At 41.6% G+C, this 26,448-nt stretch overlaps 1 protein-coding gene across 3 annotated transcripts in view; it reads left to right on the top strand.

Annotated features, from left to right (window-relative positions):
* Window positions 1-26,448, top strand: part of LOC131125181 (voltage-dependent R-type calcium channel subunit alpha-1E-like) — a 55,801-nt gene that overhangs the window by 27,314 nt on the left and 2,039 nt on the right. Inside the window, exons 9-47 of one of the 3 annotated variants that reach the window (XM_058066462.1) lie at window positions 95-198; window positions 282-397; window positions 840-893; window positions 2,420-2,500; window positions 2,589-2,798; window positions 2,900-3,012; window positions 3,759-3,871; window positions 3,991-4,122; window positions 4,242-4,311; window positions 5,681-5,798; window positions 5,994-6,061; window positions 6,175-6,209; window positions 8,278-9,030; window positions 9,212-9,399; window positions 9,475-9,607; window positions 9,680-9,809; window positions 10,376-10,435; window positions 10,509-10,615; window positions 10,987-10,998; window positions 12,279-12,375; window positions 12,460-12,620; window positions 14,196-14,333; window positions 14,409-14,610; window positions 14,686-14,850; window positions 16,267-16,377; window positions 16,457-16,537; window positions 16,660-16,779; window positions 16,860-16,925; window positions 18,021-18,112; window positions 18,214-18,388; window positions 18,470-18,597; window positions 20,821-20,917; window positions 20,990-21,095; window positions 21,191-21,298; window positions 21,361-21,461; window positions 21,530-21,636; window positions 21,719-21,818; window positions 25,885-26,017; window positions 26,113-26,276. In XM_058066462.1, coding sequence (XP_057922445.1) covers window positions 95-198; window positions 282-397; window positions 840-893; window positions 2,420-2,500; window positions 2,589-2,798; window positions 2,900-3,012; window positions 3,759-3,871; window positions 3,991-4,122; window positions 4,242-4,311; window positions 5,681-5,798; window positions 5,994-6,061; window positions 6,175-6,209; window positions 8,278-9,030; window positions 9,212-9,399; window positions 9,475-9,607; window positions 9,680-9,809; window positions 10,376-10,435; window positions 10,509-10,615; window positions 10,987-10,998; window positions 12,279-12,375; window positions 12,460-12,620; window positions 14,196-14,333; window positions 14,409-14,610; window positions 14,686-14,850; window positions 16,267-16,377; window positions 16,457-16,537; window positions 16,660-16,779; window positions 16,860-16,925; window positions 18,021-18,112; window positions 18,214-18,388; window positions 18,470-18,597; window positions 20,821-20,917; window positions 20,990-21,095; window positions 21,191-21,298; window positions 21,361-21,461; window positions 21,530-21,636; window positions 21,719-21,818; window positions 25,885-26,017; window positions 26,113-26,276 — 5,049 coding nt within the window. Of the gene's footprint in view, window positions 1-94; window positions 199-281; window positions 398-839; window positions 894-2,419; window positions 2,501-2,588; window positions 2,799-2,899; window positions 3,013-3,758; window positions 3,872-3,990; window positions 4,123-4,241; window positions 4,312-5,680; window positions 5,799-5,993; window positions 6,062-6,174; window positions 6,243-8,277; window positions 9,031-9,211; window positions 9,400-9,474; window positions 9,608-9,679; window positions 9,810-10,375; window positions 10,436-10,508; window positions 10,616-10,986; window positions 10,999-12,278; window positions 12,376-12,459; window positions 12,621-14,195; window positions 14,334-14,408; window positions 14,611-14,685; window positions 14,851-16,266; window positions 16,378-16,456; window positions 16,538-16,659; window positions 16,780-16,859; window positions 16,926-18,020; window positions 18,113-18,213; window positions 18,389-18,469; window positions 18,598-20,820; window positions 20,918-20,989; window positions 21,096-21,190; window positions 21,299-21,360; window positions 21,462-21,529; window positions 21,637-21,718; window positions 21,819-25,884; window positions 26,018-26,112; window positions 26,277-26,448 lie in introns of all 3 variants that reach the window. The other 2 variants (XM_058066460.1, XM_058066461.1) reach the window with 2 other exon arrangements.

Genomic DNA, 26,448 nt, shown 5'->3' with positions numbered 1-26,448 from the left:
TCTGTTTCCATTTTTATTTCAGTTCTGAAGTTGTGTACTGAATAATGAAGCATTTGTGTTGTTTCTGTGATTTATATTATTAATGTCATTTCAGACTAATGATGCCTTAGGCCCCACATGGAACTGGATGTACTTCATCCCCCTCATCATCATTGGCTCCTTCTTTGTGCTCAACCTGGTGTTGGGAGTCCTTTCTGGGTGGGTGTGGCCTCCCTCTTCCTATGTACAAGGTTTATTTTACTTTTTTTGTCGAATTGGAGTTTTTATGCATGTCTCCGCAGAGAGTTTGCCAAGGAGAGAGAGCGTGTGGAAAACAGGCGGGCCTTCATGAAGCTGCGGCGACAGCAGCAGGTGGAGCGGGAATTGAACGGCTACCGGGCCTGGATTGACAGGGCAGGTACTGCAATGCTCAGATGCTTTGTTACTGAGACGGTGGTGGCGATAATCAAAAATGCGTGAGTCTGCATTGGTTGTTATAATGGCGTCTGCATTGGGCGTCTCCCACGCAAATAGAGGGTGAGGAAAAGGTGATACTGACTCACTGACTTAAATTTGTGCACACGTATACATGTGAATTGCATTAGCCCATGTGTTTATCGGCTGTGTGGGTATGTGTGTGTGTACCTCCGTGTGGGTGAGAGTGGGAAGCGAGAGTGAGAGATATTGCGAGGACTGAAGAGAGAAGAAGAGCGCTTCCTCTCAAACACACAGGGTCACACGGGTCTCTGAACGTTTACATCAGCTCATGCCTGCTTCCTGAAAAAAGACGTCAGGACAGATCAATGGATACGTGCATGTTTATATCTATGTATAATAACTTGCTTTTATTTCCATTACAGAGGAGGTAATGCTAGCAGAGGAGAACAAAAACTCTGGGAGGTCACCATTAGATGGTAAGATCATATCACCACATCTTTGGATATGATTGCCGCTGCCTTCACATTTCTATTACACTTTTTAATGTTGTTCTACTTAATAGTTTGACCTCAAATTGTTGGCAATCACAATCGCTTTTGTAACTGCAAAAATCTTACAAAAACTAAGTAAAATAGGCATTGTCCACAAGAACAACAACCAACATGGCTGACAATGTAGTACTATACAGTGTAAAGCAACACCTGTATTTAGAGAGAGGTTGATGTAAGTGGTTGTCCACATAATAACAAAACCATTCATTCATTCATTCATGGGGGTCGTGGGGTTGCTGGAGCCTATCTCAGCTGTCTTCGGGCGGGGTACACCCTGGACTGGTCGCCAGCCAATTACAGGGCACATATACTGTAGACAAACAACCATTCACACTCACATTCATACCTATGGACAATTTGGAGTCACCAATTAACCTAGCATGTTTTTGGAATGTGGGAGGAAACCGGAGTACCCGCAGAAAACCCACGCATGCACGGGGAGAACATACAAACTCCACACCGAGATGGCCGAGGGTGGGATTTAACTCGAAAACCATTCATAATTATCATAATAATAATCATAATCATAACATTGGCTGCTGTTGGGACCATAATCCACTCCAAGATAAAACTCATCTCGGAACACACTTCTCTTCCTGTTCTCCACAAGTCCGGATCATATTTATTTATTGCAACAAACACAAGTGCAAGTCTTATGTATGTCTTATTTTCTCTGATTATGTCTGCTATACTGGGTAATATAATTAAGGTGACTGTAACGGTGTTATTTCATTTCATATTCATGGTTTAGCACTTAAACTGCTTTTCTATGATCTAACTGCAAAAGTCCTAATTGTGGAAATTCACTTATCATGGTCAGGTCTGGAACCAATTAACCGCGAAGTATTACTGTACTTCCATATTTTGTGGGTTTTCCTACTCTGAGCATATGCAAGCCTCACCTAATGTAACACATCGGAAAATGAGTGTATGGGTATGTGCATGCACACTAGGTGCATGTGCCTGTGCACAGGCTGTGAATGAGTGACAGCCATTCACAGGCATCACCACCACTTCCCCTTCGGGCTGAATGACAAATGTCAATCATTTGAACTCTTAATTGCAAAGATTATAGACATTTCTTTGTACAATCTGCTCTCTGAAACCACTGTTGGTAACATATGCTAGCCAGTGGTGGTGTTCTTATATATTTTGGGTGACAAAAGTCTAATTTGATAGTCAGTCCCTGAAGTGTCACCTATAAGGCAGTGGAATCATGGGATTTCTTCCCCCTACCAATCAATGTAAAAAGCTAGCAATAATAATGAAAATGACAATGAAAGACATATATTTTATATTGGTGTATGAAAACTCATATAGAGGGTTTAAAAAATTTAAAAAATCAGCTTTTTGCTTGTTCTGTTTCATAAATTAAACAGAAAACCTTGCATAATTTGAATTGAACTCCAACAATTAAAAGCTGTGTTAAAGCTTTTTTTTTTTTACCAAAGTGCTGAAAAGGGCGAGTAAGAAGACGGGCGCACGACGAGGAGCCCCGGGTGACGACAAATACACAGACATGTCCACCGCTAGTGAGTTCAGCTTCTTCCATTAATGCTCTTCCATTAATCATATTGTATACGTATATTGATTGACCCCTCTTCCCCACTTCCTTGGCAGGTATGTCCCGCTCCAGGATGAACTTCCGTAGCGGCCGCCGTGGTCCAGCCGCCTATCTACGGCGCAAAGAGCGCATGTTGCGTATCTCCATCCGCCGCATGGTAAAAACGGACACGTTCTACCTGATGGTGCTCAGCCTGGTGGCTCTCAACACCATCTGTGTGGCCATTGTCCACCACAACCAGCCCGACTGGCTCACTGTCTTCCTCTGTGGGTCACACTTTACCACTTCTTGATGTTCAAAAAGCACAATTCTGGCAGATGGCATTCTATTTTGAGTTTATGGATTTGTTTGTTTTCCTCCTCTCCAGACTATGCCGAGTTTGTTTTCCTGGGGCTGTTTTTGGCTGAGATGTTCCTGAAGATGTATGGTTTAGGCTTCCGCCTCTACTTCCATTCATCCTTCAACTGCTTCGACTGTGGCGTGAGTGAAATATGTCATCTGTGGCTTTAGGGAGGCACACAAAATACTGTTATAACATTAAAAAGTTAATTTTGCACAACTATGTTTCTGTAAACTAATCCGTTCATCGGTTATTACTTTTATTGTAGTGTTATATTTTTTTACTTCTGCTATATAATTTATTCACGGGTACAAGAATAATTTAACTATACCATATTATTTTTCTATGTATTTTAAACAAGCAAAGAGTACATTTGGAATACAGGAAGTGAACAAATGTATTGAAATTGATCCTTTTTGGACATATAGTAGTACAATATAGTCAAGGGGCTTAACAAGCAGGCAACAGTAGATGATAGACAATAGATGACAAACGACATCCCCTGATCTGGACCCCCATCAGGGCAAGGAAAAACTCAAAACCCATTAGGGAAAAAGAAACCTTGAGAAGGGACCGCAGTGGGAGAGAGAAGGAGCGGCAGTCAAAACAGGCAGGGAATATTTTTAACTAAACGCTTAAGTATAGAAATGAGTCTTAAGTCGGGACTTGAACATTTCTACTGAGGTAGCAGCTCTAATATTAACAGGTAGAGCATTCCACAACGTCGGGGCCCGAATGGAAAAGGCTCTAGAGCCCGCATACTTCTTTCTGGCTCTGGGGATAGTCAAAAGACCGGCAATATACAGTTCTATATCATGTATACCAATGTAACTTGTATGCATGATCAAAATAAATGACACAAAACCATTAAACCATTTTTTTGCAGGTTATTGTTGGCAGCATCTTCGAAGTGGTGTGGGGCTTCTTCCGACCCGGAATGTCATTTGGCATCAGTGTGCTGAGGGCGCTGAGACTCCTGAGGATTTTCAAGATCACCAAGTAAGTGGGACAGCGACATCATCTCTCTCTACAACAAGCTTGGGCAGTACTAGCAGCTTTTTTTTTTTAATTGGTGATTTAAATAGGTTCAAAAAGTTTGTTTTTGCCCCTCTTGCCAGATACTGGGCCTCTCTCAGGAATCTGGTTGTGTCACTCATGAGCTCCATGAAGTCCATCATAAGCCTGCTTTTTCTGCTCTTCCTCTTTATTGTGGTCTTTGCCCTGCTGGGGATGCAGCTCTTTGGAGGACGGTAGGGAAGAGATTGTCACTCCTTTCATCACTTTAAAGCATAACGTCTGAACGGATGGAAATAGCTCCACTCCTCCTTGGTCATACCTGACCACATGCTTTTATATGGCTCCACTCTAGGTTCATCTTTGAAGATTACACACCCACCAACTTTGACACGTTTCCAGCTGCCATCATGACAGTGTTTCAGGTTTGAACCACCGTCACCCCCTCCCCCTCTTCCCCCTCCCTATTCTGCCTGCTCCTCCATGACACATAGCGCCCTGGAATATTTCTCACCCGGGGCGCAGATTAAACAACACTGCTTGCTTGCTCTCCGCCCCCCGCCTCCGCTGCCCACCCACACATTCATGCGCACATATGCAGCATGAACATCAGAAGCATGAGCAGAATCCAGCATCAGATCAGCCACAGAAATGCAACCAAGCCTATTGTTAACTTGTTGCTGTTTTCACGGTACGAAATACATGCTTTTGCTTTCACTTTACAAATACTGTATAATGCTCAGTTTTCAAGACTTAATGTGCCCTTATTTTATCACACGTTTTGGGACAGAGTCAACAAAATAAGGGACGGCGACACACCCAGCAAAGCACTGTTGATCACGTAACCCAAACATAATGCAAAATAAATCACCTGAAATCATTACAGCACCTTTGTTTGTTTATTCAATTCAAATATTCAAATCCAAATCAGTGGCAAGCGGGGCATTCGGTACCTCGGGCTTCAGACCCTGGGCAGATCAGATGTCATAGCAACACATTGAAGCTGAGGACAAAAAAAATCCAACATACATATACACGACTGGAAGCTGAGCAGCCAAGAGACACACAACAAAATGAATATAATCGACTGTTGGGAATAAATTACCGAAATGTCCATTGTGATTTTTTCTTAAGCTTTGAACACTGTGGCTTATTGACTGTAGCTAATTTAAGGCTAGGTTCTAATCTTGTGACATGTCAATTTCTCCTGGAGATCTATAAAGTATCTATCAATCATCTCCTTTACTTCAGAACTACTACTAATCATTTATATACTGTGTCGCTCACGAGTCATTGAGGAAACGGTTGCTCTTTCTTTGGAGCCAATCACAAGCTATAGAGTGCCATATAAATTGCAGGAAGCCATTCCTCAATATAACGGTCTGACAGTGTCATCTTACAAAGAAACACTAAACTCATCACACAGCAACTTAACACTCAAAAGATACCTAGGAAATATACAAGTACCAATATGAGTTCAAAATAATGAAAAAAAAATATTTTAACATTTTCCTATTATGCATTGCGTCCAACAAAAGCATTCATTGGTGCCTACCAGGGGCTGCGGTGATGTCAGCCTCCTTCTGGGCTCTGGGCTCCTCTGTCTCTCTCTGGTGGACAGCATAGCAGTACATTTTTAGGTTTTCCTCATTTCAATCAGGCCTAGTAGAAGGCAGCTTATCATGCACATTGACGCTTATTTCTGCAACCGTTCCATATTTGTCATATTTTTTCTTTGCACATTTTGGATCAAAATCTAACCTGTCCCAACAAGTCACACATATCTCCTTGCAGATACTGACGGGGGAAGACTGGAACGAAGTGATGTACAACGGGATTCGCTCGCAAGGAGGCGTGCAGTATGGCATGTGGTCATCCATTTACTTCATTGTCCTCACCCTCTTTGGAAACTGTATCCTTGTTGACAAGTCCATCATATTGAAGTAGCTAAAATCTCTCATTGATGCAGAGAAAAGTATCAATGTGCCTCAACTTTGTGGAGCTTTTATGGCTCCCAAACACAGAACTAGTCCCATTGGTGAGGCATGATAGCTGTGCCCAAACACTAAGTTGTAAAGATTTTCCTTCTTAATCATCTCTCCGACAGACACTCTCCTCAACGTCTTTTTGGCCATCGCTGTGGATAATCTGGCCAATGCGCAAGAACTGACAAAGGTTTAATCTCCTCAACATTTTACTGTTCTTTTTTTTCGCTCCTCCTTTGAACAGCATGACTCTTAAAGCACCAATTTAATCAATCAGACAACGTGCATGTTCATTTTTGTTAGGATGAAGAGGAGGAAGAGGAGTTCTTCAACCAACGGTATGCCCGAGGCAGAGATGGCTTAATATCCGAGTAAGTTAATGGCTTAAGTAAAGAAATGACCATGCCGGGATGAGATAACCATGAAACCTCAATGGCCTTGCATAATTTGAGATATCTACTAATATTTAAAATGAAAATTTTTCACCACTTTGCAAGCAGTTGTTGAAACTGGTCCCTGGATGCTTCTCTATTAACCAGTAGAAATGAAAAGTAGGGGAATACAGCAGTATTAAAGTATTGCTGTCAATGTTTAGGGTTAAAAGTAGGACAATTATTACTGCAGAATGTTTCACTTCTATTTACCTTTGTTGGTACCTCCGCTTTTGATTGGTTATGAAATTTTGGCCTGGCAGTGACCTGGTGGCTTTCCCATAGGTCTAATCATTCAGTAAGTCGGGTCAGAGGTATTTTGACTCACTTGTCGCTCTCTAGTGGGAGGAGACACACTTTGCAATGCGTTGTTGGGTTCTGGCTGAGATATCCTGCTAATGAATGCATTATGACACTTGAGAACAACTAGCCCCCTTTTTCCAGAAATGTAAACAGTGTCTCATCCGAGCATGGACATGGCTTGCTGAAGGGCTGTTTGCATTAGTTTTGCATGTTTTTACTATACTGTAGGAACTCACAAGTGCTTATATCAGTTGACTATTAACAATATGGCAACTCACATGCAGATCAATAAGAATTTTAAGTGAACGTCCAATTCACAGATTCAATTGTAAAATGATTTTCATTAAGACTACTTCTGAATTGAATAACAAAACAGTTAGGTATGCAAATTGGTAACATTATCGTTTTATTTACTTTTTTCTATAATTTAATCAATATACAGTTAAATAAAAAAAATTAAGCACATTTAATGGACCTTAAGTTAAATTAAGTTAAATTTAATAAAATAATAATAATAATTAAATAATTAAATAAAATAGCCTAACAATACAATATATGGTATTAAAGTCTACAAAAATTAAACCCCATCTAAATCCATCCAAAATATATATCTACAGACTGCTGTGACCAGTTGTGTTGTTGTGTTTGTTACATATATGAATGTACAAGATAATTTCTGCTACATTTTATTGTGTTTTGCTGGTTCCATCACGTTGTCTCGTTTTATGCCTGTTGTAAAGTGACACTGTCTAAAATGACAATATATTTACCTTCAGAGCTATCATTACGATGATAAATTGTACAAAGCAGATGACTTCATCATCTTGAAGGCCATATTTTGGACGATGTCACCAATGTTCTGTGTATGTTGTAAAACTCTAATGTCTTGTTTTCAAATAATCACTCATTTATTACATGGACAACAACCGAATCAGAATAACAGTAAGTAAAATCTGTATGCATCTGTCTTCTTCTCCAAAATTCCTCCCTCAAATGATTGTTGAGATTTTGTTCTGATAGATTTTTGCGTTAATCCTGCACTTTTTCCCTTTTGTGGTCTTGTGGGTTTTTTTCACTTATTATGTATCTCTCAGGTAACCCCCCTTTTCTTTTTGGATGCTTTTAAGTCATTTAACCTAGAATATTTCACATATTTTTTTGCATTGCAATGATTTTCTGTCATCACTTATGTAACATTTTTGATTCCCAGAAAAGGTCTGACCTTTTTCTGTCAACTTTCAGTTGTTGGAAGCTTTTATTTTCTTGCATATCTGGTATACTATACAGTACTTTTGAATGTTTTCCACCAGTAAATCCTGTCTGACCTTTTGGAAAATGTGCTTACTTGCTTGCTTTTATTAGTTAATAGTGGATAATAAGCCAGTTAGCTTAGCAGAGGGAAACAGCTAGCTAATTTACAGTCAAATTTTGTTTGGAGACATTTGTCAAAGCAACCAGTAATAGAAGTTGTCCAGCCTAGACAAAATATCTACTCGTGAGGCTGAAAATAGCTGTTTTTCTCTGCGGCTGTTCGGCTGCTCGCTTATGCTAAGAGAAGCTTGTAGTTTAAGCATTGTAGTTTTTCAAAAGACACACCAAAATGTCAAACAAATCCTTATAAATTCCCTCAGTTGACGCCCGCCTTTGCTAACACGTCCATTCTGCTCTTTAGTGGCAGAAGAAGACCCTACCTATACAGGAAACGTGCCATCCACAGAGGCCGACCAGCCTTCCCTGATGAAGGGGAGGGTGCTTCAGGAGCCATGGATGAGCAACCCCTCAACAGCTCCAACGCCTTCGCCAATCGCCGTGAGCGGAGGAGAAAGGTCAACATGTCAGTGTGGGAGCAACGAGCCAATCAGCTACGCAAACGCCGGCAAATGGCGAGCAGAGAGGAGCTATTCAACAGCCCCACGGAGGACACCGTTGAAACCCCGAGTGCCCACCACGTACCCGCACTGTCCCCAGAGGCCAGCCCCGGCCACCTTCCCGAGTCCCCGATGTCCGTAGGGATGCCCCTACCTGAGCCCCCAATGTCGATATCCATCCCCATACCCGAACCCCCGACGGCCGAGCCTTTGGTTAACCTCTCAGAGGAAAAAACAGGTGGTGCCAACCACCGAACCACAGGTGGGGGCCGGCACAGGATGGCTCGCAAGTTCAGGCCCAGTCAGGGTCCAGAGGAAGGGGCCAGGCACCGACGGCACCGTCACCGCGAGGCTCGCCCTGAGGCAAAGAGTCTGGACTGTACGCAGACGCCGCATGATGTTCCGCTCACCAAGCGTTCACTCAGTCAGGAGAGGAGGATACTGGATGAGAGGGAGGAGCATGAAGAGAAGGATAAAGTGGAGGTGGAGGGTGAGGCACTCCAGGATTCCGGGATGTGTATCGTCAACCCGTATGCAGATGTTGGAGATGATGGAAGGTACTGTAGCTATCTTGTACCACCCAAATCCTGCTTTTGTACATTGCATTCTTAACTTTTACGACTTGTGACGTCTACACCCCTGATGTGGACTGTACTTTGACAGAAAAAATTAGGATTGTATGAAGTGCTGTAAATAAATACATGTCATGCCACCCGTGCATTTCTCCCCCTGCCTCAGGACGACCAACATCCCTGAGTCTCAAACTGTCCCCGTGGAGACGGCCCTGGAGGCCACCGAGTTCACCGTGTGTGCCCTCGAATCAGAAAAGCGCACAGGCTCCCTCAACCGTGACAAGTCCAACCTGGAGGGATGTGTGGCCATCGAAATGTCCACACAACCACTTCTGGAGCTCACGCCCATGACAGGTTGCATTTGACTGGGTGTTCTCTAGTGGACAGACGACTCTTGCTCATGTCCAACTTGAAATTTCTGGGTTCTAGTGAACAGCAAAGAGCTGGAGGCCTACCAGTCTGACCAGAGAGACAGAGACGAAGACACAGAGGAAGAAGAACCTCCCATTCCCCCTAAACCTGTTGCTCCAGACAGCATGTTCCTCTTCAAAGCCTCCAACCCGTAAGATGCTTAAAAGTCCTACTATATTTGCCATGAAACTAAATTAAAAAATCGCATTTCTGACCTTCACAGTATTAGAAGGATCTGCCACTACGTTGTTAATCTGCGCTACTTTGAGATGACCATCCTCCTCGTGATTGTGGCCAGTAGCATTGCTCTGGCTGCTGAGGACCCTGTGTGTACCAGTTCAGAAAGAAACAAGGTAACGATTACATTAATGACTATGAACGGCCACAGCAAATCAATCTCCTCCATCCAACCCTGTCTTCTGCATCCATCTCTCCCACACAAACTACCCTCATGTCCTCCTTCACTACATCCATAAAGCTCCTCTTTGGCCTCCTACCTGGCAGCTCTAAACGCAGCATCCTTCTACCAATATATTCACTATTTCCCCTCTGGACATGTCCCAACCATCTCAGTCTGGCCTCTCTGACTATAGCCTCTAACATGTAATGTCCCTCTGATGTACTCGTTCCTGATCCTATCCATCCTGGTCACTCCCAATGAGAGCCTCAGCATCCTCATCTCTGAAAACCTCTAGTTCTACTTCCTGTCTTTTTCCTCAGTGGCACTGTCTCTAGACCAAACAAGTTTGGTTTTGTATACCTTTATGTGATTGAATATGAAAGGCATTTATCGGCGTATGCTGATTACGTGTTTTTTTTTTTACACAAATACACAGATACTAATTTTGTCCGATATATCGGAGCATCACTAATTTTTGGTTGTCTTAACTTGTATGTCTTCTCATGGTTTTTATCCCAGGTCCTCCGTTATTTTGATTACGTCTTCACTGGGGTGTTCACCTTTGAAATGATCATCAAGGTAGGATGAGGAATGTTTAAACTGTAAAAATACCTCCATACTATGATTCACTATGCATCATTCGTCCTTCAAGATGATCGACCAGGGCCTCATCCTGCATGACGGCTCTTATTTCCGAGACATGTGGAACATCCTGGACTTCATTGTGGTGGTGGGAGCCCTCATTGCCTTCGCTTTGACGTGAGTCACCACAAAGTGCTGCCCGCCCTGTGACTAACACAGTGACTCACTGCACTAATCATCAGTGACCATGCACTGTGGTTATATATCACCGTTCACAGCAGTGGACCTCGGGATAAAGGTGCCCGAGTCCAGCATCCTTGGACTGAGCAGTGGGAGCACAAAGATGGCTTTCTATATAATTTGATTGTGTAATTATTTATGTCGTCTCTGAGTCTTAGCAAATAACTTTTGGAACTTTTGTGTTGTACCGCACAGCACATGTTGATTTTTCTCTGTTGTGACTTTATAACTGTGTCTCTCTCCTTATGCCTCGCAACTCTTTTTTTCACTGTTGTTCCTGTGGATTTTGTCTCTGTGGGGGCATCCAGGAATGTGATGGGGTAAACATTTACTTAAGTCACATTAAGCATTTACTGTCATGTGCTTGTTTTTTTGTTGTTGTTGTTTTAAAGCACTGCTTTTTTGTTTTTTTGTGTGTGTTTTTCTTGTTGTTGTCATTGTTGCCTTACACAAATATGCACACATCAGCTATTTCATTAGGTACTATTGATGTTTACAAAACCCGGGTATACCCACTGAACACTGATGTAGTCTTCCAACTGTACACTGTGGTTTTCCACTCCTCTGTAGACACACGTTGGCATAATGTGTCCGACATTAATGCATCTTTCCTGGTGAGATTTGGCTGCTTTTATTTCAAGTTCACGTCACAAAACCAGTCCCGTGTGAAATGCTGTTGACAGATGTAAATATTTTTCTCTTGCTGGGAATCACCAACTCCAACCACTTCTGCCTCAGAGAAAGATTTCCTGGGAGCTATAGCTAACAACGGCAGAGCGAAGCAGAGCTGTGGGGAGGGCAGTTCTAGAGCGTACCTGGCCCATGACTTCACTGTGACTTCACAAAGAGCCAGTGTTAGAAAAAAACGGTCTCAAACCAAAGCTTCAGAGCCATCCCAAACTTCTTTCAGGATTCATTTCCAAATGCGCAAACCTCATTATCTGAAACTTTGACTTTGTTTAACATGATAATATAACATTCTAACAACATTTATAAGTGCTAGTTGCACTTACCGTTCACCCCTACAAGGTAGAATGGAGCAGTTTGTATTTTTGCAAGTGAGGTAGTCTCAGACAGTCTTAATTGAATCAAGGATCAAAATCTCTTCCGCTGTGCATGGGGCTCTGGTATAACTTTGCCTCTATCAGCTGTCTTGGGGCGAGAGGCGGGGTACACCCTGGACTGGTCGCTAGCCAATCACAGGGCACATATAGACAAACAACCATTCACACTCACATTCATACCTATGGACAATTTGGAGTCACCAATTAACCTAGCATGTTTTTGGAATGTGGGAGGAAACCGGAGTACCCGGAGAAAACCCACGCGCACACAGGGAGAACATACAAACCCCACACAGAGATGCCCAAGCTGAGAATCGAAACCGGGTCTCCTAGTTGTGTGGCATGCGCGCTTACCACCCGTCCACCATGCAGCCTAAGCTAATAGTTAAAAGGCATTGTACATGAGACTTCATTGTCTTTAAGATGTTGTTTTTTTTTCTTTTATGTGTTTTGTTATTATTGGTGAGTGTCCTGGTGCACTGATTAAAAACTGCACAAGCCTGGCCTTAAATGCCACATTTCCACACTTTGAACAGAAACAATAAGGGCCGAGACATCAAGACCATAAAGTCCCTTCGTGTCCTGAGAGTCCTGCGACCTCTTAAGACCATCAAGAGGCTTCCTAAGCTCAAGGTAAACATCCGCATGCGTGTTTGTGTGATTAATTAACATACAGTTCCTTCACAAATCTTTATTTTCCTTCCTATCTCTTTTCAGGCTGTGTTTGATTGCGTGGTGACATCGCTGAAGAACGTCTTCAATATCCTCATCGTCTACCAACTCTTCATGTTCATCTTTGCCGTCATCGCTGTGCAGCTCTTCAAGGGGAAGTTCTTCTATTGCACCGACAGCTCCATGAACACGGAGAAGGAGTGCCAGTAAGTGAACGGCACAACCTTTTAAGATGATAGGAAGCCGAATATAGATGTGAAATGCAGAGCTTGAGTGATTGCAAACAGACCAGAATAGTCAATATGAGTGGGATTGATATGATGGTATGCTGCGATGTATTAACCAGCATTATAATCCTCCATTGCTGCTTTCTTTGGCATTTCATCCCTGCAACTCTTAACACATTTATAGTTTGACATATAAACTGCTGTAAATTATTTGGTCTCATTTTTACTGACACAGCTACTTTCTAAAGGAGTAGATATTAGACAAATAAAAACAGTAGCTAAGCAACAAGCAAGTACACAGCCTGAGGTACACACAAGTAATCAGTGCACTGGCGGCTGTTTCTGATATTTTGGTTGCCACATTTTGCCGTCATATTGTGCTATGATTGGCACCATGATAGAAACAGCCCCCATTGTAATGCAGAGTAAACTCAAGCCACAATAGTTTTTTCATGTAGGGTCTGTTCAATTGGTGGAACTTTGCTCTCAGACTTGTTCATGTTGGCGTGATCTCACATTTCCAACTTGTCAGACTCATATAAATGTTTAAAATGCTGTACTCTACATGATGTTGAAGTACCATATCACAGGGTTGATGTATTTTTGAGTAATCCTTGGTTAAATTTCCTAAACTTCCATGCCACTCCTAAATCTTGTGAACAAGTGTCAGGAAAGAGAACTTTATTTAAGATTTTTTGTCCATTTCTCACGTCACAACTTTAGGAAGTCCACATATGGCAACTTACTGACTGCCCAATGGTATCTTGCTCAGTACCAGAAAGTGTTTTTTGGATGTAATTATTATATCCTGATAGGAGGGCCGCACAGTGGACTAGTGGATAGCAAATAGGCCACATAGTTGGTTCGAATCTCTGTTGGGCATCTCTGTGTGGAGTGTGCATGTTCTCCCTGTGTGTCTGTGGGTTTTCTCCGGGTACTCCGGTTTCCTCCCACATTCCAAAAACATGCTAGGTTAATTGGTGACTCCAAAGTGTCCATAGGTATGAATGTGAGTGTGAATGGTTGCTTATTTTGTAATATTTTATTAAAAGGTACCTATTATGCTCATTTTCGGCCCTTTGTATTGAGTTGTATTGGGACTCCTATAGAGCAGCTACACACAATAACCCGCACAGAAAGCTTTCTAGATCTTCCAGAATCTGCACCTATTCCAGCTGTATTTCGTTGGATTTCCAAATCTGTCTGCCCCGCCCGTCTCCAGGCACGCCTGCTCCATCGTGATTGGTCCCACTCAGCTTGTATAGCTAACAGCTTATCTATAAGAAAGTCACTGGCTGGATGGAGATGACTTTCACAATGTTGTGAAGTCACAGGGATCCCTTGTTAGAAAAAACTATCTGACACCGAGCATTCAGAGCCATCCCAAATGTCTTTCAGGGCACACTTCCAAATGCACAAACCTTATTATCTGAAACTTTGACATTGTTTAACATGATAATACAACATTCTAGCAACATTTACAGGTCAGGAAAATGGAAAAAGCATCATAGGTCCCCTTTAAAAGAAATAAATTATGACTTGTGTCCACCACAGAGGCTACTACATTGACTATAGCAGGGACAAGAAGGTGGTGAAGAGGAGAGAGTGGAAGAGGCATGAGTTCCACTATGACAATGTCTGCTGGGCCCTCCTCACGCTCTTCACTGTCTCAACCGGCGAGGGATGGCCTCAGTGAGTCTTCTTTCTTTTCAAAATGATGTTTGTTTATTGCATGAATCTTATTTGTCTTCTGTGTCTTCTTCCCAGGGTGCTGCAGCACTCCACTGATGTGACCGAAGAGAGCATGGGGCCAAGTCGAGGCAACCGCATGGAGATGTCTGTTTTTTACGTGGTCTACTTCGTGGTCTTTCCCTTCTTCTTCGTAAACATCTTTGTGGCTCTGATCATCATCACTTTCCAGGAGCAGGGTGACAAGATGATTCAGGAGTGCAGTCTGGAGAAGAATGAGGTGCAGCACACTTGTAAATATCCGAGCGCATGCTTGGAAATCTTACTAAAACTGTTACCTTTCTGTCTCTTTCAGCGGGCTTGCATTGATTTTACCATCAGTGCCAAGCCCATGACCCGCTACATGCCCCAGAACAGACAAACATTCCAGTACAGGCTGTGGCACTTTGTGGCATCACCCTCATTTGAGTACACCGTGCTGGTCATGATTGCCCTCAACACGGTGGTCCTCATGATGAAGGTATTAGAGAGGAAGTTGTAACAAGATTATGTTACAAAATATTATGTCTTTTATTAAATATTACAGGCTAGTAACCAGTCTTGGGTGTATCCTGATATCTCGCCCAAAGACAGCTGGCATAGGCTCCAGCATACACTTGGGACCTTAGTGAGGCAATAAGTGGAACAGTGGAACCTCAGTTATGTCCCAGTTACCTTGTTCTTTGGTTAACATCAAAATATTTTTTGCAAAATTTGTCTCGGCATCTGATGGCATCTGTATCTTGCCATGTTGTTAATACGCTGTATGAGTCCAACTGTTTTCTCATTATGTTTTTATTACAAAAACGTCCTTGTTATCAGCCCATTAGCTTGCAACTTGCAACATTAACCGGAAGTCAGTTCTGCCATCTGTCTATGTTGTCATCAGCAGCTGACTCTGTAGTTTTTTGCAGAGTAACAGTTGTGCCACAAGAACACAAAACAATTGTATTTTGCATGCATAAAACTATGCTGATTGCATATAAATTAAATGAAATGAATTAATTAATGAAAATGAATTAAATTTATTTTCAGTACCATTCAATAATATTCAATGTTTTTCACAGTTTTTATGAAATGTTTGCATTTCCAACTTTCATTGACTTCATTTTGGGGTATTTTGCAGCCGTGAGCAAAAGAGACTACAGCCGTTCCTTGCTACTTCACGGTTCAAACTTCGCTCCCTTGTTCAATAGCAGTTTTTTTCCCCATATTAATAAATATAACATAAATTATCTTTGTTTTGTATGAGTATTGCCTATTATTATTCAAAGAAAAACATTGTAATACAAGTCTGAACTATTCTGGTCACTAGACATAAGTAATATTGCATATATGAGATAAATGAGACAAATGAGACACAATGCCTGCACTCCAACATGATAGCGTAATAAAATATCCTCCCATTCCATATGGAAGTGGGACGTTTTTGGCTTCTTACTTTGTCCTTCTTCCTCACTCTGTTTGAAACACTTTAAGTTTAAGTAAATTGGAGAGCTTGAGTAGTTAGCTCGGTAGCTTGCAATGCAGCGGCGGCCATCCCTTATGTCTGTGCAATGATCCCGTAGCTTGCGCAATGTGGTGTAAACAAAGAATCACGGGATTGTAAAGGTGACAGCTGTGTTATTTCATGTCTACAGGAATCTGATAATTAACGTCATTAACAGGTTTTTTATGCCTTTATACAAAAATGTGCAATTTCTTAATATAATGTGCAATAAATGAGGGACAACTGTATATGCATTAGATTTTTGCATGTAAAACATTGTTGCCATTTTGGAAAGGATTAATTGGACTGACATGACTTTTTATGGTAAAAATGTATTTGGTTAAAGCACGTTTTGGTTAGAGATTATTTTACCAATTTACCAAATGTCATCATTGTGTGTTTTTTCAGTACCACTCTGCCCCAACGGCCTATGATACAGTCCTAAAACATCTAAACACAGCATTTACCGTTCTCTTCTCCATGGAGTGTATACTCAAGATTATGGCCTTTGGTTTTGTGGTAAGTAAAGACACAAAAATGTGTTCAATTTCTTACATTTCTTGCTGTTTGAATAATGATGACTTTGTATTTCATTCAGAACTATTTTCGAGACACTTGGAATATTTTTGACTTCATAACAGTCCTTGGCAGCATCACTGAGATTGTTGTGGATTTACAGGTAAAACATTCCAAATAAAAATTTTATAAAGGCAGCATAAGCAACAGAGAAAACGGATGGGTGGATGGATAAAGGCCATATTTTTGAATTCATTTTATTCCTCCCTCCTCTTTCTGGTCCAGTCGGTGAACACCATCAACATGAGTTTTCTCAAGCTCTTCCGAACAGCCAGGTTGATCAAACTTCTGAGGCAAGGTTACACCATTCGCATCCTGCTTTGGACTTTTGTACAATCTTTCAAGGTCAGTTTTTTTCCATTTAAATGGCAATCCTGTAAATTCTGGCATTTTATTTACAAGTAATTCCATCGCTTCTCCAACAGGCGCTTCCTTATGTTTGCCTGCTTATTGCAATGCTTTTCTTCATATACGCCATCATCGGAATGCAGGTATGTGTCTGTTTAAAGGAGACCTATTATGCTTTTTCAACTTTTCTGACCTATAAAAGTAGTTAAAATGGTGTATTGTTGTGTTAAATGATGTTTCAGACAAAGAGGTTTGCGCATTTGAAAGTGAGCCCTGAAAGAAGTTTGGTATGGCTTTGAATACTCGGTTTCAGAGGGTTTTTTTCTAATGCATGCCGGGTTTCCTTATATGGGCGTGTGCTGTAGGCCAGATACATTCTGTGCCCTCCCCCAGGCTCTGCTTCGCTGTTACGGTGTTATCAATGTCTCTTTGGGTGTAAGGGAAAGCAAAGTTTCTTTACAATTCCTAATGTGAATGTGAGTGTGAATGGTTGTTTGTCTATATGTGCCCTGTGATTGGCTGGCAACCAGTCCAGGGTGTACCCCGCCTCTCGCCTGAAGACAGCTGGGATAGGCTCCAGCATACCCGCGGCCCTTGTGAGCATTATAGAGTGTGCATACTGGGCGAGTGGTGTAAATTACAAGCTCACAGAGTCTGGAGTTGCTAATAGCCCTTTCCCATCACAATCAATGGGTCTACCCGTGTTTTTTTAAACCCTGGTAGTCCTGCAAAAAACATGCAATGACCGCATTACACCAATGTTACCGATGTTGTAGAAAGCAAGACATTTCATGAAAACGCAAAAATGCCAAAGCTACTTACCATTCAGAGATATCTTAAACCTCTTGGGACTGTTACTGTTACTGGGATTCAGAGTCATACACATATGGCTCTATATATGTTTCTTATTATCAACTCCTATAAAGTTGGGTTCCGCAGCTATCCGGACGTCCTTGTGAGCCCAAACACAGTGAGGTGGGCACGGTGGATACGGGCCATGGGTGGAATAGACAGACCATTTTCGCAGGAAGCACGAAATCCAAAGAAATACAGCTGGAATGTAATGGGTGCAGATTCTGGACGATCCAGAAAGTTTTCTGTGCTGGTTATAATGTGTAGCTGCTCTGTAGGAGTCCACAATCAATACAAAAGGCCCGAAAAAATGAGCATAATAGGTCCCCTAAGTCTTTCAGATGTTATTTATTATGGATGGATAATAATGTAATGTCCGTCTGCAGGTGTTTGGAAACATTAAGCTGAATGATGAGAGTCACATCAATCAGCATAACAACTTCAAGACGTTCTTCAGCGCTCTCATGCTGCTCTTCAGGTGGGTTTTTGACATGAATGCATGTTGATGTTCATTCACCAGCGGGACTGTTGTCTTAATTTCATGCAAATGAGGTCCTTGCTCATTTTCAAATCTATCAGGAGTGCAACAGGGGAGTCCTGGCAGGAGATTATGCTGTCCTGTCTGTCGGGCCAAGAGTGCGAGCCCGACCCCTCCATCGCCCCTTTCACATTGTCCCCGGACCATGAGGGAGGCTGCGGCACTGACTTTGCCTACTGTTACTTTGTCTCCTTCATCTTCTTCAGCTCCTTCCTGGTCAGAACTCAAACAGTACAGTCAATTGTCATCTATTTCGTCATTTTTATGACTTGCATTGTGCTTTTTTGTCACTGTTAGATGTTAAACCTGTTTGTAGCCGTTATTATGGATAACTTTGAGTACCTCACGCGGGACTCCTCAATCCTTGGACCTCATCACTTGGATGAATTTGTCAGAATCTGGGGAGAGTACGATCGTTTGGCATGGTGAGATCAAATCATGACCCATCCATTTTAGTTTCAAAGTTTTTTGTATCTGGTGCATTTGTCCATTTATTTCTTGATTGTTTATTCATTTATTTGTATTGGTAGTTGGACTCACCTTGACCCACAGTTTGGGTACTGGAACCAAATTCCTCTCTGGACCTTATTATAAAAATCGGCAGTGGCAAAGCTCTGAGGGTGGATGAGTTTTGCCCTGAATTCCTCAAGACTCCGGATGTCTTTGTTGACCGTCTCTTCAACATTGCGTGGAAGTCAGAAACATTACAACTGGATTGTCAGAACTGCGCGGTAGTTAGAACTCAGCTTCCTTGAGAACATCTATTCTAGAGTTCTGGAGCGTAGGGTGTGCCTGACTACAGGAGGTGCAATGTGGTTTTCATCTTGGTTGTCAAACACTCAACCAGCTCTACAACCTTTCCAGGGTACTGGAGAGTGCATGAGCGTTAGTCCAATTTGTCTACATCTGCTGTGTGGACTTGGAAAAGGCATTTGACATAGTACATGCTGCTGTTTACAGGTTAGCGTAGAGATACTCGTGCAGGGGAGTTAAGGGAACTAAATGCTGCTTACTAACCCGGTATTATGGTGAAACTAATGGGCAGTGCCACATCCATTCACCAAGCAGGCTGGCTGAGTGAAAGTTGTGGACTAAATGTGTGGCTTAACTGTGCATGTGGTACTGTGGCATTCTTTTATTCTGATGGCCGGACTTACCGAATACAGGCAGTGTTATGCATAGTTCGCCCGAGTGATGCCAAAGGGACCGTAAGGTGGCTTGGTTTTTTGGGGGGTTGATTTGTATTTTTTATTTAGACAAAGTAAATGTGGTATCACTTTCAAGTACATATTCAGAAAAACATAGTGCCAGAGCAGGCAGGTTGTTGCAAAACAGAAAGTAACAGAATAAATGGTAAACAAGAAAATAAATATAAAAAACTAGGAAATGATAACGTCCTACATGATTCACATCATTAATTGGATGTTACTTGGCTTGTTTGGTCTAAGGTGGACAAACAAACGAAGCTACAAATAAGAAAGAAGCTGTGAAATACGTTTTGCTAACCTTTTCAACCCAATCATATAAAGAATTCCACAGATTGGAAGTTGGACTACCTCAAGTTCTCAGGTTTTAGACAGGTGTGATAATACAAGTGTCCATGTCTGATGATGCTCAGGTTGTTTGTGTGTATGATCAGACACCATTGATGTGAAGCTTCTGGGGTGATCCTCAGCACCTCCAGATCTGAGGCCATGGTTCTCAGCGTGGATCACACCCTTTAGGTATGGTGCAAGGTCTTGCCCCATGGAAGGCTGGTGCGTGAAATTGACGGCCAAATCGGATGGATCGTTAGATGTTACAGGCATGGTCAGACAGTAGGAGGCCCCGGGGAAAACCTAGGACACACGCTGGAGGGATTATGTCTCACAACTGGTCTGGGGATGGATTGATATTCCCTTGGTGGATCTGAAAGAAGTGGATGGACACTTCAGAAGTGGCAAGTTCCTTAGCTGCCCCTGTGACCCGGTCCAGAGTTTTGTTCAATCCTGTCATATTATTTGATATATTCTAAGCTTATTGTTTTATCGTGATATTGTAAGGAAATAGCAACAAAAATAAAAATTAAAATATCTGTCTGACTGTGTAAGTCAAATCTAAGCATTTAAATATTTGTAAAAGCAAATTTATTGGATCCACCCTCGGCCATCTCTGTGTGGAGTTTTGCATGTTCTCCCCGTTCTCCCCGGGTTTTCTCCAGGTACTCCGGTTTCCTCCCACATTCCCAAAAACATGCTAGGTTAATTGGCGACTCCAAATTGTCCATAGGTATGAATGTGAGTGAATGGTTGTTTGTCTATATGTGCCCTGTGATTGGCTGGTGACCAGTCCAAGGTGTACCCGCCTCTCGGCCAAAGACAGCTGGGATAGGCTCCAACATACCTGCTACCCTCGTGAGGATACGCGGTAGATAATGAATGAATGAATGAAATTTATTGGGGTGGTGTGCCTAATGACGAATATCGTTGAATGATGATGAATGTCAACATTCGTCCAGCAGAGGGAAGCAAATGCAAAGAGAATATTAATACTTTCCAGTTCATAAGAGAGTCACAGCAAGGTCATTGAAAGGTAATTGTAGTTTTTAAAATAACTTTTATAATATTCTAACATCTTCTGTGTGTCTTCTTCCTCACCTCACTCCGCAGTGGACGCATCCATTATACGGCCATGTATGAAATGTTAACACACATGTCTCCTCCACTCGGCTTGGGAAAAAAATGTCCTGCGAAGATTGCTTATAAGGTAATTATAGCTTGTGGATGGGAAGGGTATTAAAAAATGTAAAACGTCAAATGCTCCCTGTTTGTCCCTCAGAGGTTGGTGCTGATGAACATGCCAGTGGATGAGGACATGACGGTCCACTTCACCTCCACTCTCATGTCGCTTATACGCACGGCGCTGGACATCAAAATAGCCAGAGGTGAATTGATGCGTGTTTCATATATCACACTGGTCACAACTTTAGATACACCAGTACACCATAGCTGTATCAAAATGTGTTGTTTGTGTCTCCAGGTGGTGAAGACCGCATCGCCTTGGATGCTGAACTGCAGAAAGAGATCAGCATTATCTGGCCCTACCTGCCCCAGAAAACTTTGGACCTCCTGGTGCCTATCAACAAAGGTCAGCCTCTAATCAGCCATGTTAGCATTCAGGGCTGTTAGCTCTGATCTTGCTGTTGGCAGACACGGACATGACGGTGGGGAAGATCTATGCCTCCATGATGATCATGGACTACTTCAAGCAGAACAAGGCCAAGAAGCTGCGGCAACAGCTGGAAGCTCAGGCAAGTGATCATGACAGGACATTTTATGACCAAAAAAAGACTAATTGGTGGAGTGTGTCTTATATTAGAAGAGCAACCTGATGTTCAAGCGTCTGGATGCTTCCACGCTCCCTGAGGACATTCTATCCAACACACAGCCTTTGCCCCTGATGGCTCACAGTGCTGGCTCGGCCCTGTGTGTTTGTATTTGTACTTTCTGTACATTTATGCATCCTTTCATGTGTATATTTACACCCTTCTACGTCCGCCCTACATAGGACAAGAGGGGGTTTCGTGGCCTTGAGTCCCATTTCACCTCAGGAGCTATTTCTACAGTCTATGAGCTCTGACGCTGATGGGAGTCAGCAGCAGAACCTGGTAAGCAAAGAGTAGGCATGTCTTGATATGACGTATGATGCATTATTTACATTACATGGACAAAAGTATTGTGATGCATTTTTCATATGTAGTTATTCAACCATAGTATAGTCTAGTTCTCAAATTTGCCAATACTATTGTTTTCGCTGTCTCTGTTACTGACCATTGCTCTACTTTGCATTGGTGCCATCAAACTAGCATTTAACTAGCGTTATCCACTTATCCTCTGGTCTTCGGACTCCAAATGTGACTTTTCGTCACAGTGATACATTTTGTTTTTAAAACAAACAAGCAATGCAGTTAGTTTGGAGCTTTTTTTTGTTCCACAGGGAAGCCACAAGTTGATATCACGTTCATGCGGTACAACAACTTTACTCTCATGTTGTCTTTATGCTAATTATGTCTTGTCCGCAAAATGCTATTTGTGTGTGTGGTTGTTTATTCGCAAACATGGATGGATGGATGGATGGATGGATGTTTAATGAACATACACACAGTGTGTCCAGTCTTATGATGGTGATACTACTATATACTACATGGCCCTGTATGAAAAAGTCATTGCCCCCTAAACCTAATAACTGGTGGGGCCACATTTGGCAGTAACAACTGCAATCAAGTGTTTGTTCTTCCAAAAAGTTAAACCTTTGTCTTGTCAGATGACAGAGTATTTTCCCAAAGGTCTTGGGGCTCATCAAGATGTTTTCTGGCAAAATTGAGACAAGCCTTAATGTTCTTTTTGTTCAGCAGTGGTTTTTGTCTTGGAACTGTGTGTTTTTGTTTTATGTCTTTCTTATGGTGGGGTCATGAACACTGACCTTTACTGAGTCAAGTCAGACCTGCAATTCTTTGGATGTTGTTATGGAGTCTTTTGTGATCTCTTGGATGAGTCGTCGCTGCGCACTTGGGGTTATTTTGGTTGACCAGCCATTCCTGGGAAGTTTCACCACTGTTTCATGTTTAATTGTTATATTTTTACACCTTTTCCAAAAATTTTCCAATATAGCATTTTATTTCAACTTCATCTTTGTTTGCCTGTTTGACTCACACCAGTTAGACTCCCTCAACAACTCTTTTGTCTGTGTGCAGTCAGATTGGATATAGTATCGATAGCCCTAAACATCAGCACCACTTACCCTATGTACTATGTCTATTTAAGAAATAAAACACTCCATTATGGCAATCATTCAACCAATTGGTCCTTCATTACTTAGTCAAAGGTTTTCTTTTTTCTTGTGAATTTTAAAAATATGTTTTATCCGATTATTCGATTAATTGAAAGAAAATTCAGTAGAATACTCGATTACTAAAATATTAGATAGCTGCAACCCTAATGATTTTCATCACTTATCATTGCCTCCTGTCAAATAACGAGCTGCATGGTCCTCACAGCCTCATGCGTGCCACAATATACCATTTTATGACATGGACAATTGCAGCTGATATACGTATGTACAAATACATTTGCTCTCCAAAATTTAGTGGGTGCAGCTTATATAATTTATGGTACTTCCTTTGTCATTAGTTCCTTTAGCTCTCAGCATGATGTCTAGCTTTTCAGGATATTTTTGGTGTACTTCACGTTGTCAGGCAGATCCTATTTAAGGGATTTCTTGATTGAGAACAGGTGTGGCAGTAATCAGGCCTGAGTGTGGCTAAAGAAATTGAACTCAGGTGTGATAAACCACAGTTAAGTTAGACAATCACTTTTTCACACAGGGCCATATAGGTTTTTTTTCTCCATTAATAAAAATGTTTATTTAAAAACTGTGTTTTGTGTTCAGTTGTGTTGTCATTGAGTAATATTTAAATTAGTTTGAAGTTTGAAAACATGCAAAAAATAAGAAATCAGGAAGGCAGTAAACACCTTTTCACACCACAGTACCTCTTTTCCTCGCTGTGTACATGTACGGTATTTCATTGTTCATTTACGGTACTATATTTTGTATAGTTTCATTTTCCCATCTACCTCTGGAGGTGCATTGTGTCCCAATACTTTTGTTCATAAAACAAGTATTACTCACTTGTAATTCCTTGTCCTTCCCAAACGACTTTCTCGCTTCCTAACAGAACATGGTTGTCTGTGGTCTTTTCGGACAAGCGTGTGTGTGTTGTCTCGACACTGTAGTGGATCCTCACTTGTTGCCAAAAATGAGTCAAAGTGTTGCAGAGGAGCGTGTAGACAGTCTGTTGTTTATGTGGCTCTCACGATGTGAGCATGCATGTTCCTCCAAGAAGGAGTCCATCTTTCCCTGTGACTTGTCTTTTTCTGGCTTGTCTCACCAAGCAAGTCAATCTTCTTGTCTGTTTCTGGCCTGGAATTTGCCGTCAGTGATGGCTTTGATAGATGAGACCTTGTCCCCGACAAATCAAGGCAAGGACAAGCCTGATTTGTCTCCTCCTCTTGCCTTGCCTGTCTGTCTTTGCTCACCTAGGTGGGCGAATGCCGTTGGGGGATTGAGGCCACACTCGATCTTCCACTAGGGAGGGGCCTGTGTGTGCGGGCCTCATCCGTGCCCCGACTGGCTGTAGAGTGGCAGGTACACACTTCCTGCATGACTCTTGCCTCTCTTGCTGGAGATTCACCTTCTTCAGTGGCTGCATGGCCTCCGCTCCCCATGACAAAAGCCAAAGCATTTTTTGGGTTGTGATGCTTTCGGAATCGGGTCAAGGCTTAAAAGTTGGATCCGTGGCTGCCCAGATGTGGCTGCAGGGTCCCCATGAATGAATGGAGTTTGTTTTCCATGTCTTCAAGGTCTGAAAAGTGGTTGATTTTTAACTGCAATGCTTGAAATTACAATAAAAATAGATATAGCTTGTTACGTAGGTGAATAAAATGTACCTTAATATGTGGGCACCAAAATGGACAAATGATGTGTTTCCATCCCTTTTGCGATCATGAAACATTTTGTCATGAAACAAGGAACCATTTGCAGTCCTTAGCTCAATTTGTATTGGTGCCCATGGAATGTTCTATACATAGAATTGCAACCAAACATTAAGAGGGAGGATTAGGGCCACCTTGAAAAGAGAAAAAGTTGAAACATTTAATGTTTTAACAAAATATAACCTGTGATTGGCTGGCAACCAGTCCATGGTGTACCCCACCAAAGTCACCGGGGTTAGGTTTCAGCTCACCCTTGACCCTAATGAGGGCAAGTGAAATAGAAAATGGATTGATGGGTGAACATGATATTACACTAACAATGATTGTTAACATATAATGATCAAATTAGCATAACTTGACCTATGTTGGAATGATTTTATGTTTCATTTAATATTTAATAAAACATATATAGATTAATAATAATAATAATATCTTACTGGACCCACGTCCTTTGATTTTTCTGTATACAACCCTCTGCAGAAATATTTGGACACCCCTGGTTTATAGCATAATACTGTCTGTAAATATGTTTAATAAACAAATACATAAAATTGACCTATTAAAAATAATTAATAATAAAAACAGTGAAATTAAATTAATACACATACACTATATAATGATACAAATATTTTCAGAAAATTGAAATACTTTAATACTTTATTTTTACTTTATAATTATAATAATTTCTAAACAAAATAATAATAAATTCTAATAAAATATTAATAAAATAACACCACCTTTGTTATTCCAATAAACATTTTAGTTGTTATACCAAATCCCCTTTATTATTGTACAAAAATCCAAAAACGTTTTTAATTATTTATTTTCCACAAAAATAATTTAGTACAAGTCAAAAGTTTGGCTATACTTACAAATATATATTTAAATATATGTATTAAGTATATATAACTATTCCTTTTACAAACAATTACAGTCTACATTCAAGTAGACATGGAATTGAGTGCAGCGATAGTTGGTTGGGAATGTTTGCCAACTGCTGTTGAAAATCTTTTAATTGTTTGTTGTATTGCTGTGTTTATTTACAAATAGCTATCTGACTGGTTGCTAGTGCTTGAGTTTGACCTGAGAAAAGGTGCATGAACCAACGATACAGCATGCAAATGAAACGCTCTGTAACCCAAATGATCTCATTGTAATGTATGTGTTTGTGCGTGTTTGCAGACGGAGGCTTCAGGCGGATCAATGAAGCGTTCTGCCTCCACTGTGGCCGACCACCGGGTCAATGGTCTTTGGCAGGAGGAGAAAAGTCCGGAGAGGTTTTATCGACCTCGCCACAAAAGCTACAAGGCTGCAGGTCAGTCCTGCTGTTGTCGTGACATCATCTTCAAGTCCTCAATCATCTATTCTGTATTTAATAGACAATTTCAACCTGTTTTGTCATCACTATAGTGTCTCGGTCTGAGCACTGGCAGCAGGGCGACAAAGAGAGAGGTCGATCCAAGGAGCGCTGCCACCTTTTGTCTCCGGACACATCTCGTTGCAACTCTGAGGAACGCAGTCTGCAGCCGTCACGCTCCTCAAGTGCGGAGAGGACAAACCCCAGAGACAAACAGGTATACAAAACAAAAAGCAAATATGCAGCTACCCAGAAGCTTCATGTCTTCTGGGTGTGTCCTTGGGAATGTTCATCCACTCAAAAAAGAGCATTTGGGATCAGGGTTGTCGTGTTCTTACACCCAGCGGTTGAACACAACTACAAGTTGATTAATTAAGGTGTCTCCAAAT

Source organism: Doryrhamphus excisus, chromosome 3 (assembly GCF_030265055.1).
Source record: "Doryrhamphus excisus isolate RoL2022-K1 chromosome 3, RoL_Dexc_1.0, whole genome shotgun sequence".
Taxonomy (NCBI): domain Eukaryota; kingdom Metazoa; phylum Chordata; class Actinopteri; order Syngnathiformes; family Syngnathidae; genus Doryrhamphus; species Doryrhamphus excisus.
Note: the sequence above shows the minus strand (reverse complement) of the source record. Positions and strands in the feature narration are given on the sequence as shown.